This window comes from Diplotaxodon limnothrissa, linkage group LG4 (genome assembly GCF_057381915.1).
Source record: "Diplotaxodon limnothrissa isolate DT_005_m linkage group LG4, D_limnothrissa_male_GT1.1, whole genome shotgun sequence".
NCBI lineage: Eukaryota > Metazoa > Chordata > Actinopteri > Cichliformes > Cichlidae > Diplotaxodon > Diplotaxodon limnothrissa.
Genome location: NC_140599.1, coordinates 15,350,612 through 15,368,938, shown reverse-complemented (window position 1 = coordinate 15,368,938; position 18,327 = coordinate 15,350,612). Strand labels below are relative to the sequence as shown.

General features: G+C 40.3%; 3 protein-coding genes across 4 annotated transcripts; 2 read left to right on the top strand and 1 right to left on the bottom strand.

Annotated features, from left to right (window-relative positions):
* The first annotated feature begins 375 nt into the window (after positions 1-375).
* tmem86b (transmembrane protein 86B) lies at positions 376-2,087 on the top strand. Its single transcript, XM_085352295.1, has 3 exons — positions 376-652; positions 818-1,061; positions 1,250-2,087. The coding sequence occupies exons 1-3, from the start codon at positions 602-604 to the stop codon at positions 1,699-1,701; spliced, it is 747 nt and encodes a 248-aa protein (XP_085208421.1). The 5' UTR covers positions 376-601; the 3' UTR covers positions 1,702-2,087.
* A 240-nt stretch (positions 2,088-2,327) lies between these two features.
* hspbp1 (HSPA (heat shock 70kDa) binding protein, cytoplasmic cochaperone 1) lies at positions 2,328-7,600 on the bottom strand. 2 transcript variants are annotated; one of them, XM_085352294.1, is made up of 8 exons: positions 7,524-7,600; positions 7,174-7,304; positions 5,564-5,780; positions 5,258-5,482; positions 3,667-3,822; positions 3,017-3,113; positions 2,812-2,923; positions 2,328-2,557 (listed from the first exon to the last, which is right to left on the bottom strand). In XM_085352294.1, exons 2-8 carry the CDS (start codon positions 7,291-7,293, stop codon positions 2,477-2,479), a joined length of 1,008 nt encoding a protein of 335 aa, XP_085208420.1. In that variant the 5' UTR covers positions 7,294-7,304; positions 7,524-7,600; the 3' UTR covers positions 2,328-2,476. The 2 variants fall into 2 exon arrangements, with proteins under 2 accessions (XP_085208420.1, XP_085208419.1); XM_085352293.1 differs by having other exon boundaries at positions 7,174-7,600.
* A 707-nt stretch (positions 7,601-8,307) lies between these two features.
* On the top strand, positions 8,308-12,570 carry tufm (Tu translation elongation factor, mitochondrial). The gene is made up of 10 exons (XM_085352292.1): positions 8,308-8,440; positions 9,168-9,214; positions 9,305-9,443; positions 9,568-9,734; positions 9,849-10,118; positions 10,383-10,515; positions 11,219-11,323; positions 11,453-11,604; positions 11,826-11,945; positions 12,126-12,570. Exons 1-10 carry the CDS (start codon positions 8,308-8,310, stop codon positions 12,294-12,296), a joined length of 1,437 nt encoding a protein of 478 aa, XP_085208418.1. The 3' UTR covers positions 12,297-12,570.
* The last annotated feature ends 5,757 nt before the right edge of the window (positions 12,571-18,327 follow it).

The following is an 18,327-nucleotide window of genomic DNA, read 5'->3' as shown; positions in this document are numbered from 1 at the left end:
CCTTTACTTTAAATGTGAAGCACTGGAAACTGGATGGGGCTTTGGCATAGCGTGTTTTTCATAACCATCCACATTTTTTTGAACAGTTGCCACAAAAAAACCCCAGTATTGTTATAACAAATTTACAGCTGTTTATCAAAGAATCCAATCCTTTCCTGTAAAATGAACTTTTTTTTTTACACATTTGTTTTATGAAACATTGAGACATAAAAAAGTCTCAACAACAACAATCATCAGGTTTTGTCAGTTTCCTGATATTAAAGTTTACATTTCACAGTGATAACACCTGCACAGTTCAACTTTGCTCCTTCTGTGCTGATGTCACCAACGTAATCCTGCTGGTGAGGTCAAGGGTGAGCAATTTGACCAGCAGAACTCAAAACAGGGAGCGAATTGATTATCAGAGCGCAATCAGACAGTGAGGATCGGTCTAAAGTTCATCGACATGAAATGCAGGCAGATTGAAAGACACGACAGAGGTTCAAGGCGAGGGGTACAGGAGCTGAGGATCGTTGGAGCTGAGGATCGCTGGCAAACAAGACAGTAAAGACACTTTTATCCTTCTGAGACGTCTGCCCACAGCAGTGCTGTTTGAGAGAAGATGGACATCCTTGAGACTCACGCCTATCACAGGCGGCAGAGGAGAAATAAGGTACAGTTCACCTCTATTTACAGCCAGTATTTCTTTATTTCTAGCAGCACTTTGCTTAGTGAAACCAGATGGAAAGGAGATGTTTGAAATCATAACTTGAATCTACTTCTGTACAAAAACTTGATGCATCTCTCCCTTTTCTTTCTTTTCGTCCATTTCTATCAGTCCTGTGCTCTCTTTCTGTCTCTCTTGCCTTTCTTTTTGTCTGCAGCTCTGTACTTCTACCTTTGGACTCCTGCTTCGCCCCCGTCCATCATGTCTGCAGGTGTCAAATCTGCACCAGTACTCCTATTGGCTGCAGTGGTGCTGAGCTGGAATGGAGGTCAGAGTGTCCTAGGTGTGGTGGGAGGACTGGTCTTCTCTGCTGTTGGTGACTGCTGCCTGGTGTGGCCTGAGCTTTTCCTGCATGGTAAGCGCTGGTGGTGGATGAGTTCAAAAAATTGAGCATTTTTTTCTTTTATGAAATGTCTATTGCTCGCACATGCCTCATTATTGTAAGAAGTATTTGTAATAGTTACTTTCAGAGAGTAAATTTAACACTCCAGGATTCATAAATTGCAAATCACATGCCCATTATGTCCTCAATATCTGTTTCAGGAATGGGTGCATTTGCTGTGGCTCATCTGTTGTACTCAGTTTCCTTCCTGTCCAGTCGTTACACAAAAAACTCCTCTTCCTGCTGGAGCCGTTTTCTCTATCTGATCCTGTTTATGGTTGGAGGAGGTTATTACACATTTTTATTTCCATTTCTGCAAAAGGACCCAAACTCTGAAGTGCTAACTCCAGCTGTTGGAGTCTACTTTGTCTTAATTACTCTAATGGGTCTATTAGCAGCTAGAACTAGCAACGTAGCAACACTTTTGGGAAGTCTGAGCTTCATGGTATCCGACGCAACGCTGTCTCTGCAAGTTTTTAAGGTGGTGGCACCAATGCAGCACGGTAATACTGTTGTAATGGTGACCTATTATCTGGCACAGCTTCTAATCGCTGTGGGTGACATGCAAGCAGTAGAGGACACGGATGAGTTTTCAAAATGGAAGAGGTCCTAACCAGTATCCCTGTTGTACTCCAAAAGCTTGTACTACATTAGCTCTCCATTTCCATAAATATTTGTTGTAAGTGGTTAAAAAAAAAGAAGAAAGAAACAAAGAAAAGGAAATACATTCAATTTGCAATGTTCTAAAAATGAAAGAATTTATTTCCAAATGAAATGGAAAAACATTCAGTAAACTTCAGTTTATAATATTTATATTCTGTGATTTAATGATCAAAATATTTTCTTTGACATGCATGTTTACATGTAGATTGTGCATATGGTGGCATGATGTGAACTGCTCATTATACTGTATGTTTATACACGCAATCCCATGTTTTATTAACAGTAATAAATATTATGTCAACAACTGGGAGTTTTGTTTCAAGAAAAACTGAAAAGAGACAGGAAATGTAAAAGTAAAGCATACTATAATAAAATAAAATAGATTTAACTAAATTCAGCATTTGTGTTCTGCCAATTAAAATAGAGTACTATACATACTACCTTTAATGGAGATGCTTGGGATGACAGTTAAGATATTAAGAATGGCAAACATTGGACTGAAATAGTTGTTTTATACATTACAATATACAGTACAATTATTTACACAGTGAAATCCAGGTACTGGATCATGTGCAACTGTCTTAACAGACCAAACAACAACAACAACAACAACAACAAAAAACATGTCCCAGCTCATGAATGTTCTGTTATCTTTTCATACTGATGCCAAAACATGTCAGGGTAAAAAACAACAACAACAAGCAAACAAAGAAAGAATTAAAAAATCAACGATCCATCCCAGTGTCATCTGACTGCTGCCTGGAGAAACACATAACCCTGAGTCGCTCACAGAAATCAAGTTCTTCCTGTTGGAAACAAACATGTGACTTTAAGAGGAAGAAAAATAAGATTCAGCTTTTTTTTTAAATTTTCAATCTTTTAAACTTAAAAAAAAAGCAGTCATATATCTCTTTATTGTTTACAACTAGTTAGCCTTTAACCACAATCACCTCTAGTTTTACATGGAAAAAACACATTTCATGACTGAAATGAAATTTTGTAGCATAATCACAACATTTCTATCGAGTTTTACGATCTGATTCTCAGGCACATGAATTACCTGACTTTCTTCTTTGCCTTGGAGCTCTTTGGATCTCTGTCTGAGTAATTCCTCCAGGCCCAGAGCAGGATTCCTGCAGTCATTGAGCCCTTGTGGAAAGTCTTCGACCAGACTACACCACCATCAGTAACAAGGACGGGTACAGTTACTAAAACCATCCATGAAATAATGTCAGATTTTCAGTATCATAATGAATGTTTCTTACCAGCAAAGGGCACCAAGCACATGTTCATGGACGGGTGAATGCGGTGTACGGAGAACTGATACCAGCTGCTGTACCATACCCATGGCAACAAGCGTGTCTGCGGGGGGAAATAATCAGGAATATGCCTGAGTTTATATTGAGTCAAGCCATTTTTTAAGGAAAGCTTGCAAAAACTTTAGATAGATGTTTAAAGAGTAAACCAATTAAATATCCAAAGTAAAAAATCTGCTGTAGTTCTTCTTGTTATGGTCTACTATGTATGTGTAGTTAAGATTAAAATAGTTTTTCCATGTTTTCCCCAGACAAAGGTAGCAAGATCAGTGAGAAACACACATACTGCAAGGATAAAACTAAAAGGGAGAAAGTATAAAAGTTTTAACACGAGATTTAATTGCTAAAAAAAATCGTTTAAAAACTTTTTATGTTATTTTACCCTTTAACTGCAGAACTTGCCATATTGGCGACTAATCATGGATGAAGAGCAAAGCTGCAAATAAAATATCTTCATTTTCCACAGAAAAGGTGTCTCTATAAGCTTTTAGAGACATTATTAAACCATGTTGTGTCTTAATAAAAGGCTACAAAGTGTTGTATTGGTACTGGTGCAGGTTTACAGCGCTATCCTGTCTGAATGTCCTTCCCATCCATACCTTTCTGTTCGGGATGCGACATCAGCAGATTGAGCAACAGGAAAGCCGACTTGGTTCTGAGCTTCTCGTTCTCTGACTGCATGCCTCGCATCAGCACTGAGAATCCATCGTGGGACAGGAAGGCCTGGAGACCTGCCTCCTGCTCTCGAACCAGACCTATGATTACGACAGGACACAGTTTTGTTGAGGGTTGTGAAGCACAGAGCTGGGACAAAAAGACGGTGCCATGTGTCATTTGGCACTAAAGAAGAAAGCAACAGATAATTTAGGCTTAAAGTTGAATTGACAGGAAACATGAGATATAACAATATCATAAACACAGGCGATACAGTTGGGAGGCTGGCCACTAAAAATAGCTGTTGAATAGCCTGTCCATCTAAAACATCAACTATGGGAACCAACTGTTGACCGCACTAAAATTCGCAGACTGTCACATGGACAATCCGAGGTTCTGGATCATGTATGTGAAATGACCAGAGATGGGCAGTAACGCGTTACTTGTAACGCGTTACTGTAATCCGATTACTTTTTTCAAGTAACTAGTAAAGTAAGGGATTACTATTGCAAAAACGGTAATTAGATTACCGTTACTTTCCCGTAGGAACGCTGCGTTACTGCGTTACTAAAACCGTGATTTTTTTGCGAGAATGTCTCATGACAGTGACGTAAGCGAGTGCTACGGTTGTGACAACAGCTGTGTGCAGATCAACAATGGATCATATATCGAGTGCGGGAGAGAGTATGAGTGTGCAGCGTTTAAAGCGTGGAAGTACTGACCTTACTTTGAGTTTGATTCCATAAAAAGTGACAAAAACATTAGTGTCCATTAGCATTGTGCGTGGGAAGAAAACATCTTTTTACAGCGAAAAAAACCCCTAAACTTCCAAGCAAGCTCCGAGTGCGCTATGACATAATGGAAAATTCACAGAGAAACTGCCGTATCCTTCCACTGACCGCTGCGGCACACCTGCACCAGGGTAAACCTCCGCCTACCCAACTCCTGCTGTACAGGTGAAAATAGAGCAACAGGACCGCTAGTCTTTGATTTTATTTATTTTCTGCTGTGTTTTACTTGCATCTATTTGAAAGAGTGAGTGTAAACACAAAAAAAAAAATATTTTATGTGCTGGAATGTGCAGAAAATAGGTTTAAATATTAAACAAATTTCTTCCAGTCAGAGAATGTTGCATATAATTAAATTTTTGCTTGATGCATAAAGTTAAAAGATTAAAATTAATAAAACTATAAAAGTTTTAAAAAGAGACTTTTCCATTTGATTACATTTTGTATGATGGATTATGCAGAAAAAGTAGAATTGGGCTGAAAGATCTATCGCTTTATCACCTATTCAGGTTGTAAATCGTGTTTTTAAAAAGTAACTAAGTAACTAAGTAATTAATTACTTTTGAAAATAAGTAATCAGTAAAGTAACGGGATTACTTTTTGGGGGAAGTAATCAGTAATTAGTTACTGATTACTTTTTTCAAGTAACTTGACCAACACTGGAAATGACTGATGTGCAGCAATTGGTTGCAGGCTTGTTGTCATGAAGCTCAGTTTTGAAGCATGCGTGCATTATGGCTCTACTCACATGAGACAGCGTAAAGAGCTTTCACCCTGACGGTGGGGTTTGGGTCAGAATCTGTCAGCTGCAGAAGCTTCGGCAGCGCCCCGATGCTAAGCAAGTGGAACTGCAGCTGTGGCATGTTCTGGGCACAGGAGGCAATGAGCTGGGCAGCACGCCACCTCAACCCACTTTGAGCATGATTAAGATACTGGGAGACGCACAACTCCAGCCCACCAAGGGTCATCAGGTCTGCAGAGGACAGGATGCAGTGAGCGTACAGTGAACACACGCTGTCTTTAGTGTGCCCTCTGCTCTAATACCATTTATTACCTCTGGCATTGTCCAGATTCTCACACAGCTCGGACAGCATCTCAAAGGCCGTTTCCCGCTCACCGTCCTCATCATCATCTTCCCTATCTTCCTCTCCACCCCTCTCCCTTTCACTTCCTTCTTTGCACAGAACAGCCAAGCACTGCTTCATCTGCTCCACTTCATCCATCTGCCCTTTGCACAGTTCTGTAAGAGCTTCTCTCAGCCATGTTTTCCTCTGGAAGAAAGGCACAAAAAAGAGCCTGAAGTAGTTTGTCATGCTGAATTCAAATTCTCTGATGTGATACCTCCAAGCACGCATTAAGAAAAAAAATAAAAATAACGTATGTGGACATCAGTGTCTTACTCAGACACATGAGATTTCAAGTGATGTGCAATTATATATTACTGTACGAAAGTCTTGAGTCACTCCTCATTTCTTTATATTTGACTTCCAAGAAAGACTTTCTTTGAATTTTTAAGCAATAGTTGAGCAATAACTCTCCAGGATTTCCAAAGGTCTTTCAAAGTTTTTCTTTCAACATTGGCTTCTTTTTTTAAAAACTGACTTTCAGTCCAGTCCTTCTACCTGACCATTTTTAGAAGAATGCTTCTTTGTTTGTCTGTTGAACCACTTGACATTCAAGCACAAAAAAGGCATCAAACTTAAGAGACAAGGCCATTGCTGTGTCTACACAAGACAGAAAACTTAGCAAAAAACAGTTTAACATTTTATCTTTAAACATTGTTACAATTTCTTTAATTGAAATAAAAAAAAATGTCAAAGTTTTTAATAGTTTGAAACAGTGTTTTAGAGCCAACACGGTCATTCCCAGAGAGCTGCATGGTGTGCAAGGTTTCCTGAATTTGCGGAAACTGCACAAAGGGAGGACACAAGAGGAAGTAGCACGCCTGAAAAACTATCTACAGCAAATTAACAGTATACATAGCACTGTAGGTTTAAGATATCAAGCCCCTAAGTAGTATCAGTTATTGGCTGACAATTGAATAAAAACATTTGTGATAAATCAAGCTAAGAGAGAACATCATTGATGGCAATGGCATTTATTTACTTATCAAATTTAAAAGTGTTGTCAAAGATATCCCCTTCCTACCAAAATACTGAGGACTAAGTGGGGTGGGGGGCTGCCAGCAGTTCTGATTGATATAATTTCTATACCTTGTTCACTACTTAAATTAAAAGTTTTCTGTGATCCAGTTTTGTCCTGTTAATTTCTGGCCACAATGTCCGGCTTTCTGTTTGAATGCAGTATTATACTTTTGTCTCTCAAAGCACTCTGAAAACTATGAAAATGTGATATATCAATAGTTTATGGTGGGATGTTTTGCAAAGCGGAGCAACACATGTTGCTACTGTAAAAACAAAAATATTTATTATTGTTGTTGTTATCATTTTTGGATCTACTCTACTATATTATTATTATATCCTCATGCAAATAAGGCTTTTAGTTGACTAGTTGCTCATTCTACTTATTTAAGCCGTAGTTCTGTCAAAGCCACATTGTGAAGCTATGCTACAAGCATGTGTGTCCTGGTGTGAGCTACAAAGTCGACACCCAACAGTTTGTGTGGTCATCTGGCCTGATCCTGCTTAGGGTACAAGTACGTACCTCTTCTGACATGGGTTCAGGAGGGGCAGGACCCTCTGCAGCGGATCCAGCCTCCACTGCGAGCTGAAGGACCCCTTGGAGGTTCTGGGGATGTCTCCTGGTCTGCCTGTCTTCTGACATGGTGTTAACAGCTAAAGGGTAAAGTGGAGAAAAGAAAAAAAAATCAACAAGACAACTAAAGGAATATTTCAAAATAACCTCAGATTAATTTAAGTGTACTAGCAGTGGTACCAGGTAAAGCCCCACAGTTTATATACCAGGATCATACTTTACTACAAACATACAGCTCTGCTAATAATGCAAAACCTGCTGCTAGCCTCTTATAACAAAGGGTATTATTGCCCACTTACCTTTAAACTGACTCAAAATCAACGTAAAGGTAACAGACAAAGTTTCTCTCTGAGCTCAAATACAGCTCTCTCCCTCTATAAACACAGAAACGTGAAGCGCTGGAACGTTCTAGCTAGCTCTTCATCTCACGAGCAAGAGCTCACGAGTGGCAAGGGGGGCGCCATGTTTTACCGTAAAAAGTAAACCAAACGGGCAAGCAAAGTAATTTTTGGATACTCTTTGCTCTCAAATCAACGTCATTTTAGACTTTCCATTTTTTGCTTTAAAGTCAGCTTTTCAAAATTATAATGCTGAACATCTGACTGACAGTATTACCTCAATATTTAAAAATTCATAGACGCAATTTTTTCCTATACTAGTATAGTTACGGTAATCCAGTAACGCTGGTACGCACAATTTACAAAGAGAATTAATTACGTCAAAATAAATATATGCAAATCCCAGAAGAAACGTGTCAGAAGAAACTAAGGCATATCGATTGCGATATGTTTGGTATTATTTATATATCTGTTATAAAATACACACACCTTAATAATGAATGTAAAAAATAATATTTGCCTTTTAGATATCAGCAAACATATTATTAACAAACATTAAGTTCAGGTTACTTGGGATTGCTCTCTTAATTTTTTTTTTAATATTAGCTACATAACTCATACTTTCTTTAAATGGGTTTCAGTCTTTTGCTTAGTCTAATATAATAACATACAATAGTAGTATTAGTAGTAGTTACATTAATAGTTACTGTTTTGCAATGTGAACATTTTACGCACCAACTTAAACATGCGCATGTGCATGTACGTAAAGGAACGACATCGTTGGGGCTGGGAGATTATTTTCTTGAATTCCGATCGTCTTAGGTTTGTCAAGCCAGGAAAGATGGCGGCGCTTGTGGGGCTGCGTGCGTGTTTGTCCGGTAAATATTGTTTAATTCATTTAAACTATGTGACTCTGCTTGCATTTCTGACAGTTAATTGATTTACACCACCTTTATTGATTTATACATAATATCAAACACTGTTCGGACATTTAGAAGTACAAGAATATGAAAATAAAATGTGATGCTGTGTCTTCCGACAGCAGAGCAAGGTCACGTTACCAGTGACGGTTAGCTAACAATAAGACTAACCGAGGATGAAGAATGATTACTAAAATCAGCACCTGGTAACCAGAAACGAAGGAAAACATACTGTTGATATAGGTAGTCTTTAAAGAGAGGTGACGCCGTCCTTTTTGGATCTAAAGTCATCAAAATTGATTAATGTTAGCTGCAGCTGTTAGCATGATATAACCTGCCTGGTTTATGCAAAACTCTTTTTATTAGCGCTCTATATGGCACAGAAGCATCACGGCCGGTGCGAGTGCAATACATCCGGAGCTGTGCAGACATGCTGGCTGAGATTTTGAGGAAAAATGTGTGTGGCAGTCAGTGCTAATCTCATCTATGTGAGGGCACGACTGCACTGATTGAAAGGGAAATAAGGGCATGGACACCTAAATGTTCACTGACACAGAATTAATACATATTTCCGCATTTTAGAAAGATACATAGTTTAAATATGTTTGGCAATGTTTTAATTATTGTGTTGTGGCACCAAATAGTCACTCTTTATGTAAGTTTTTTTTTGATTCCCTCTTCTCAGCCCTTCAGCTTTCTTCACCAAGCCTCCTGCACAGCTCCTTCAAATTGGTAAGTAGTTGCATGAAACGGCATGCTGCACGCTGCGAAGCACAGATTTTTTGCAGTGGTTAAATTATTGGGTTCTTCTTTGTCACGCAGTGTGCTGTGCCTCTGAGCCGGCGAACCTTCGCTGCGGAGGCGAAGAAGACATACAGCAGAGACAAGCCCCACGTAAACATCGGGACGATCGGCCACGTCGATCATGGCAAAACCACCCTGACGGCAGCCATCACAAAAGGTAGACCCACTCAAGCTGCTGCTGTCACACCGGTCTGGACACAGTCTGGTGTTAATGTGTGTAATAACTTTGTTTAGTGAATTTTGTAAGGTGAATTTCTATCACTCAATTCGATCCTCCCCAGTGCTCGCTGATGCTGGTGGTGCCCGCTACAAGAAGTATGAGGACATTGACAATGCCCCTGAGGAGAAAGCCAGAGGAATTACCATCAACGCCTCGCATGTAGAATACACCACAGCCAACAGACATTATGCTCACACAGACTGCCCTGGACACGCTGACTATGTCAAGGTATTCTTTTTTTTTACCTTTTTTTTTTTACCTGGATGCAGCCTGATGTTACCAGGTTGTAATCCTGCCTGTTTGTTTGATCATATTAGAAATGTGTCTGCTTTTCTTTTTCAGAACATGATCACAGGCACAGCTCAGATGGACGGCTGCATTCTGGTGGTGGCAGCCACTGACGGCCAGATGCCTCAGACACGTGAGCACCTGCTGTTGGCCCGGCAGATCGGTGTAGAGCACGTGGTTGTTTTCATAAACAAGGCAGACGCCGTGGAGGACAAGGAGATGCTGGAGCTGGTGGAGATCGAGATCCGCGAGCTGCTCACGGAGTTTGGCTACGACGGCGAGAACACACCCGTTTTGATTGGCTCTGCACTCTGTGCTCTGGAGGTGAGGAGAAACACTTTGTCAGTCTGTCAGTCAAAGAAATTTCAGAGCAATTTAATTTTGACATCCAGAAGTCAAAATTTTAGGTGATCTCAAATATTCAGCTTCTGAGAAAATAAATTGAATTTTAAAGCTGTCAAGTCAAAATTTTGAGGTGACCTCAGGCAAGTTTGTATTTTCATTTATTTTATTTTCCTCAGTGGTGGAGAACAAGTTTCAAACTAGAATGTGATGTGTTTTAATCAGATTTTTCCCGCTCTATTTCAGAACAAAGCTCCTGAGCTGGGGGTGAATGCAGTGATGAAACTGCTGGAGATTGTGGACTCTTACGTTCCTCTGCCCAAAAGAGAGCTGGAAAAACCTTTCCTTCTGCCCATTGAAGGGGTTTATTCAATCCCAGGTAGGAGAAAACACTATCTGATATTGTCAGTCTGAAGCTAGTTGGGTAGAAATAATGGTGATTTCTCTTGATTTCCATTGGTTGCATCATGTAAAGTTGTAGGCAAATGGAAAAACAAAAGAAAACGATAAACTGTTTTTAAACCAGGATGCAGACCCCAAAAATCTAAACATCCAAATCAAGATTCACTCTTTTAAGAAATAAGGCGGAATTTTTAACCATCCTTGGCTCCGTTACTTTGTCAGACGGTCTTCATGCACAACAATTCTAAATATTTTAGGCAAAGTACAAATAAAGATTTAAAGAAATTTATAAAAGAAATTAATATGCAAACAGTAAAATCAGTCAAAAGGACCTGAGCTTGAAAATCTGGGTGTCAACTTTGCCATAGAGAGCGATGCTCCAGTGATGTATTGTGCAGTTTTGTCACATGTTGCAGAGCTTTGCTGTACTGAACAGTGCAGCTTCCAGCAAAGCTCCAAAGAAACATTTGTACGGTGTTTTTGTTTTTCATATCCCACCAAGGACGTCTTCAAAGTTAATTTTGTCATGATGCAGTCACAGCTTTGGAGCGTCAGTAGCACAACTCATTAGTGATTTTACCAATTAGCAGTAAGAAGATTGCAGATCTCTGACTCTGTTTCTGATCTGAGAGCGAAAGCGTCGTGTACTTTGAGTCTGAAGGTTCCTGCTTGTGTTGCAGGCAGGGGTACGGTTGTGACGGGCACTCTGGAGAGGGGCGTCATCAAGAAAGGAGACGACTGTGAGTTTGTGGGTCACAACCGCAGCTTCAAGTCTGTAGTGACAGGTGAGGAACCTCCTATGATGTTAAGATATGAAATCATGGATAAAACATGACAGCTTGCAAATGAAATGTATCTTGAAGTGTGCATCCCCTTTATTTGGATTTGTTTGTTTTTATTTTTCTTGGGTGCAGGTATTGAGATGTTCCACAAGTCTCTGGACCGGGCAGAGGCAGGAGATAACCTGGGCGCTCTGGTCCGAGGCCTGAAGAGGGAGGACATAAGGAGAGGGATGGTGATGTGCAAGCCAGGGTGCATCATGCCTCACCAGAAAGTCAGAGCTCAGGTGTGAGAGCCACAGAGTTTGACTACAGAGGGTTTTAATTATTTAAATTGGGGCAGTGTGACACTCAGTGGACAGATCAGGAATAGCACCACCTTTTATTGAGATTAAAAAAAAAAAATTTCATGAGTTTTCTACAGTTATCACAGTTTTATAAGCAGTAGTACGTGTTTATATATAACTGGAACTCTGCTGTGTGTGTCTGTGTGCGCTCTGTGTTACAGGTCTATGTACTGAGTAAGGAGGAGGGAGGCAGACACAAGCCGTTTGTCACCAACTTCATGCCCGTCATGTTTTCTCTCACCTGGGACATGGCCTGCAGGGTCACTTTACCTGCTGACAAGGTGTGTGTCTGTGTGTGTAGTTGTAAGTGTTGTAAGACATCTTAAACCTTTCAAGTGTTGTTTGAAGCATTGAGTGGTGATTAAAGCTGGTGTTGCCTCTCATTTACTGCTTTCTGCATTTATAAACACGGATTTCAGAGGAAACTGATGGTTTTCTTGCTCTTTTTTACTTTCCTTTAGGAAATGGTGATGCCAGGTGAGGACACCTCATTGACGCTCACTCTCCGCCAGCCGATGGTTCTGGAGAAAGGCCAGAGGTTCACTCTTAGAGACGGAAACAGGACCATCGGCACCGGGCTGGTCACAGAGATTATGACAACTACAGCTGAAGACCAGTGCAACTGGGGCTGAGGAGGGCCTCTGCAGAGGGCTGGGCTCACGGATGGAGTGGGTTGAGGGGGTGTGTCAGGCAGGAGGGTGAATGTGTGGCTGTCTGTGTCTGGTCAGATCAAATAATTCTAGAAATACAAATGAACAATACATAAACACACACAGATGAACAGGATTCAGGAGAGGACCCGCAAAAACGCATGGCTCTGTTGTGCAGGTGCGCCTGACTAAAACACCTGTGATGTTCCACTGTCAGTCAACATTGTCATTTATGTAATAAAATGTATTTAATAATAAAACCGCCTCCTTTGTTTTGTGCTACTTGCTCGTGTATTCATGTGCTTGTTAAAACAACACAGATGCTGCAGAGAAGATTTATTTTATTTTTTAACCAACATGATCGCTGACAAAAGTAAATAACTGCTTTGGATTCACTGCAAAAAAAATTAAAAATCAAAGTTAAAAAGAAGAAAATTTCCTGGTAATTTTCTCCTACTACATTATGGACATTTCCCTAAATGGGAACATTTATAGTTTGGTAAAAAATAAATAAAACTACTAATGCAGAAAATTCATTCATTTAAAGCTATGTTTTATTGTATTTTTAGGAAAGTCTCCTCGAGTCGGTCACTTACAATTATATTTTACACAACATGACTGCACAGCACAAACAGTATCCCTGTGTGTAGAAAGATTAAGAAGCCACAGGAGGGCAGCAAAGAAGTTCCTCATCAAAGAGTCAAAGTCTGTTGTATCGTTTATGAGATATAACACACTGAAAACGCAGGATTTTACCGAGCCACCTCATTAACAGTTTGATGCTCAGCAATGTGAAAAAGTTGACATCCCACAATAGGAGCCAATCTTTGAGCAATAGCTCTTTAGACTTTTTTAAGGTCCTTTAAGGAGCATTCATGATTGTTTTTCTTTGTTTTCTTCAGTTACATGTGTGCTGCACCCATCCTCCCTGATTTGAGCAAAGGTGGAGGCTGAGGGTGAAGTTTCTTTAAAAGCAGAGGCCAACCAAATGAACTACTAACTAACATGAGGATAAGTAACGTTTACATTAAACGGTGGGTGCATACAGTGTATAAAACTCACCCAAATACTCATTCAAAAAAGAGTCGATACTGCAGGTCAAATTTTTCAGGTTAAGAAAAACTGTTGTTTTTTTTTAACATAACCAAACAACCATGTGCATCAAATGAGATTAATGGGATGATTGTTTCATAGCTGTTGGATGGTGACAGTGTTCGACTTTAGCAGCAGGTCTCAGCCAGCCTGACCTCAGTGTGCACTGAGCAGTCGGTGTCCCTCTGCTCGTTCATTCCCAGAAGGAAGCGCTCCAGTTGCTCCATGTTTGCTGTCGGTATTTGAGTCAGTGCCTCCTGTAATCCAATCAGCTCCGTGCTGTAATCAAATACTGTATGTCTGCAGGAATCGAGGCTGGAGCAGCAAGTACTACTGAGTGATGTGCTCAGCTGGAGGGTAAACATCTCCATGAGCAAAGTTACCTCTGCGAGACAGACACAGATGACCAGACTGAAAACCGTAGTATGTTTCACTGATACAAACCTTGGCTGTGTGTTAACACTTAATGCTGAATGTGGTTCAGTTGTGTTTAAACCTGCTGGGGATGTTTGCTGAATCATGCAACAACAGTTTTCGTCTTCATTTTAGCAACAAGAGATGTTTTAGGGTCGAGACTTGGTTACAGGGTTAGGTTGGACCTCTGTCAGTTCTCAGCATAACTTGTTTGGTTGCCTGAATTTAAAAAAAGACAGTATAAAATTTTATTGTTTATAATCATGTTTTGATAAAGACTGGTTTAAACATTTCCATTCGCTTCTGCTTATCCTTTTCAGGGTCACAGGGGGTGCTGGAGCCTATCCCAGTCTGTCGCAGGGCCAACACACAGAGACAGATCATCATTCGCGCTCACTTTCACACCTATGGGCAATTTGGATTCATCAATTAATCTATCCCCACAAACTGCATGTCTTTGGACGGTGGGAGGAAGCCGGAGAACCCACGCAAACACTGGGAGAACATGCAAACCCCACACAGAAAGACCTGATGGTGGCATTGAACTCAGCACCTTCTTGCTGTGCGACAACAGTGTTAACCACCGTGCTGCCCGTTTAAATGCTTTTGTTTCCCCAACTATTAAAAACAACAATTAGCAATAAAATCAGTGGAAGGAAGGAAAGTATACATATACTCACTGGCCATTTTATTAGTTACACCTTGTTAAACTTAGTTGGATCTCGTTTGGTCAGCAGAACTGCCTCCATTCTTCATGCCATAGATTCAATAAGGTGCTGGAAACTTGCCTCAAAAATTTGGTCTATGTCCTGTTGACATGACAGCATCACACAGCTGCTGCAGATTTGTTGTCTGCACGTCCATGATGTGACTCTCTTGTTCCATCACATGCTAAAGATGCTCTGCTGGATTGAGATCTGGTGACTGTGAACTCACCAAAACCAGTTTGAGTTGATTTGTGGTAAATCTTACTGGAAGCAGCCATTAGAAGATGGATTCAACTACAAGGCAGAATGGGTCCCTGCTTTCACGCTACTTAAATTCTTACAAAACTCATCAGACCAGGTGACATTTTTTCCAAACTTTTGTATCCCAATTTTGGTGAGCCTGTGCAAACTGTAGCTTGAGTTTCCTGACAGGTCAGTGTGGTTGCACCTGTTGTGTACAGTCACATTTCTCACATTTTAGATTTTTCCCCCTTTTCTTTATTACATAATGATATCCAAGCAGGCTTCTTTAGCACAGCCTCTATTAGAATTTGATCATAGTTTACACTGCAGTCAAAAACGCCCTGATTTCCTCCCACAGTCTTTCCCAGACAGGGTGGTGTTTTTCTTACCAGCTATGTTACGTTCACGAGTGCACTACTCTAACCTTTAAGCTGCTCACACCCCTCAAAAGAATAGCATGACGCCGCCTTAGCTGCTCGGTGTTGCTGTTAATGGAAGGAAAAGCTGCAATATAATATAATAATAGCAAGAAGACGCTGGTTTCCGTGACATGTTCAGTCTTGGTTAGAAGTGACACTGGAAGGCCAACGAGAGCTTTAATGGTTTCGTTATCAACGTGAAGACTCATTACCCAGAGCCTGATTATTAGGACATGAACGTTGGCTAACTAGGATTTATATCAAGCTGAACTAGGATCTAAATGCAGAGACCTCAAATCAACTTTTAAGGTTTTTCTGAAGTGATGATTAACGACATGGGAGCTACGTTAAGCTCCAGGCTGTTTTTGTTATTGAACCTGTCCTAAACATTTTCAACTCCACTAAACTGAAATGAGGAGGCAACAACAGTGCTATTTTTGTCTTCTCTAAAAGGGCCACATAGAAGAATTTTTTTTAAGAATTTGTCCGTTTTGAGATTAAACTCAAAATACTATTTAGCACATAGACATGGTGTGGTGACGAGTATACAGACGTTGAACAGAGTGTGCAGAAAGCTGGACGAGTCGGCTGGATTTGTGCAAGATGTAATAGTTGGCAATGGACAGATGCAAGGATATCGATGGTTGCACCCTTGAGCAGTATAGAGGGGGTATGTTGTATCACAAGACACAATAAGACTAGTTGTTTCACTAACTCATCTACACTGGGCATTTTGTAAGGGGGTATAGCAGCCGTGGCAGTGGTTTGACTTTTTGGCACTTTTTGGCTTATTAGCAAAATTAGCAATCCTTCTGGGTTTTTTGCCTTTTTTAAACGTGTTTCAAATACTGTCTCGTAACATTTAACCTTTTTTAAAAACAATGTGTTGCATTTTAACAACAGATAGAACACACAGGAACAGGAAGCAAAGTGTTAAGAAGCACCCATGCCATATATGTTCTTGCACAGAGAGAGTGTGTCATATTTTGGGGTTAAGTTTTATTTTGTTTGTTTGTTTCTTGACCAAAAGCTCCAGAAACAATGAGTTTGCAGCGTTTAGTAAGTTCCACAAATTGAACTCTATGCGTGATTTTATAGAATATAATCTAGGTCTAAAATGTCCGGAGTTATTGCTTGAGGAACGGAAATGCAGCTGTTAGTGCTGCATCATGTTATTTTCTTTTTTCCACACTCCACCTCCTTCTAGGAGCTGAAGTAAAGAATAGAGCTGGTCCAATTAAGGCTGAATTTGCCTTTCAGCAACCCACTCTGCATGTTTGAAGGCTGACCCTCAACGGCTTCTCATCCTCCACAACAGTGCAGAGTGGGTGGGAAGGATCCCAGGTTTATTCTCAGTGCTCCTTCCATCACACACAGCACATCTCAGAGGATACAGACGGATAAAAGTAAGAGATTGTGCTTTCATTTGGCACTAATAGCATGAAAGTCAAATGTAATTAAACACAGAACAGTTTGCCACGAGTTTAATATTTCTCACAGCCTCACTGATATGCCAGGTCACATTAGCTGGTAATTGAGTAAAAGTAGATCTGGGTAGAATTACGATTAGACAGAGGTACCACCAGCACATAGGGGCAATAAAATATTTGCACATTTTAACCAAATGTGGAGTGTTTTCTATCAGTGGAGACTTTCTGTGACTGTGAAAGAGAGCTAAAGAGAGTGAAAATAACCTGTTAAACAACAGCAGGAACAGTGACGAAGGCTCTACATTAGATTTCTGTGGTGTGAGTATATGTGCATGTGATCCCTCTACAAGTGCTCAAGGTTACAGGGCAGCGAAATCCAAAAGAACTGCCAAGTCTTGCGTGTGTGTATGCAAAGACGTGACTGATTGGTTGCATAAGAGCGAAAGAAGAAACCTCTGACCCCAACCAGATACCCTCAAACCAAATCACAGCCATAAATCAAAGTCCATTCCTTTCTGCTTATCAAACGGCTCACTTACTTTCCTCAGTCATGCTACACCATACGCACTCATCAGATGCTTATTGTAGGATTATTCATGTCGTTAGTGTCTGACTACCACAAAGGGCAAAAAAGAAGGAAAGCTTGGCTTTATCAGACAATTTTATTGTGGTAATGAGAGGAGGAGTCTTTCTTTTTTCTTCTTTTTTTTAGTGCATCTCCCACTTTTAAGGTGTTGTCTCACACAACAAACGAAACTCTGCAAGGAAACAAAAAAAGTGTGGCTTCAAATGCATTTAGTGGAAAAGAGCAAAATGAGGTCAGAGATGTTCAGTTCATTAGATGTCATTTCAATCCTTTAGGCAAAAAGAGTATTTCCAGTTTATTTATTTCTCAAGACACTAAAAATTCCAATCCCTTACTTTTATAAAACCGTGTGCCAACTTACACTCACCCCCCATTTTATTAGGTAAACAGTGTGTTCACCTGCCACCAGAAGATCACCCGAAACATTAGACCATCAACACCTGATTGAATGGTTCAAACAAGGCAGGATGGATCCATGCTTTCATGCTGTTCATGCCAGATTCTGACATTACAAGACCAGATAACCTTTTTCCAATCTTCCACTGTCTAATTGTGGTGAGTCTGTGCAATCTGTAGCCTCGGTTTCCTGTTCTTAGCTGACAGGAGCGGCACCTAGTCTGGCGTTGTGCTGCTTTAGCCCATCTGCTATAAGATTTCACGTGTTTTGCATTTGGAGATGCTCTTCTGCATACTTTGGGTGTAACAAATGATTATATGATGCTTTCCTTGAAGCGGTCTGGCCATTCTCTTCTGACCTCTACCATCAATAGAGCGTTTTTTCAGGGAGCTCATTGAATATTTTCTTCTGTTGTGTGGGAAGATCTCAGTAGATGAGCAGTTTCTGAAAGACTCATACCAACATCAACAACCGTGCTATGTTCTTTTCTTCCCCAGTGGCTGCAATGTGATTGGCTGATGAGACATTTGATTAAGAGAGCTGGACAGCTGGCTAGTGAGTGTATATATCTCTCTGTCTATAATTATGAGCATTCAGCCTGACAGATCAGAAGCAAAAAATGTATTTACAATACACTGACAGATATATTAAACTTTTTGCTGTTTTACATGGAAAAACTCTTTGATCAAACTCTTGGTGCATTTGAACCAACATTCGTTTTCTAG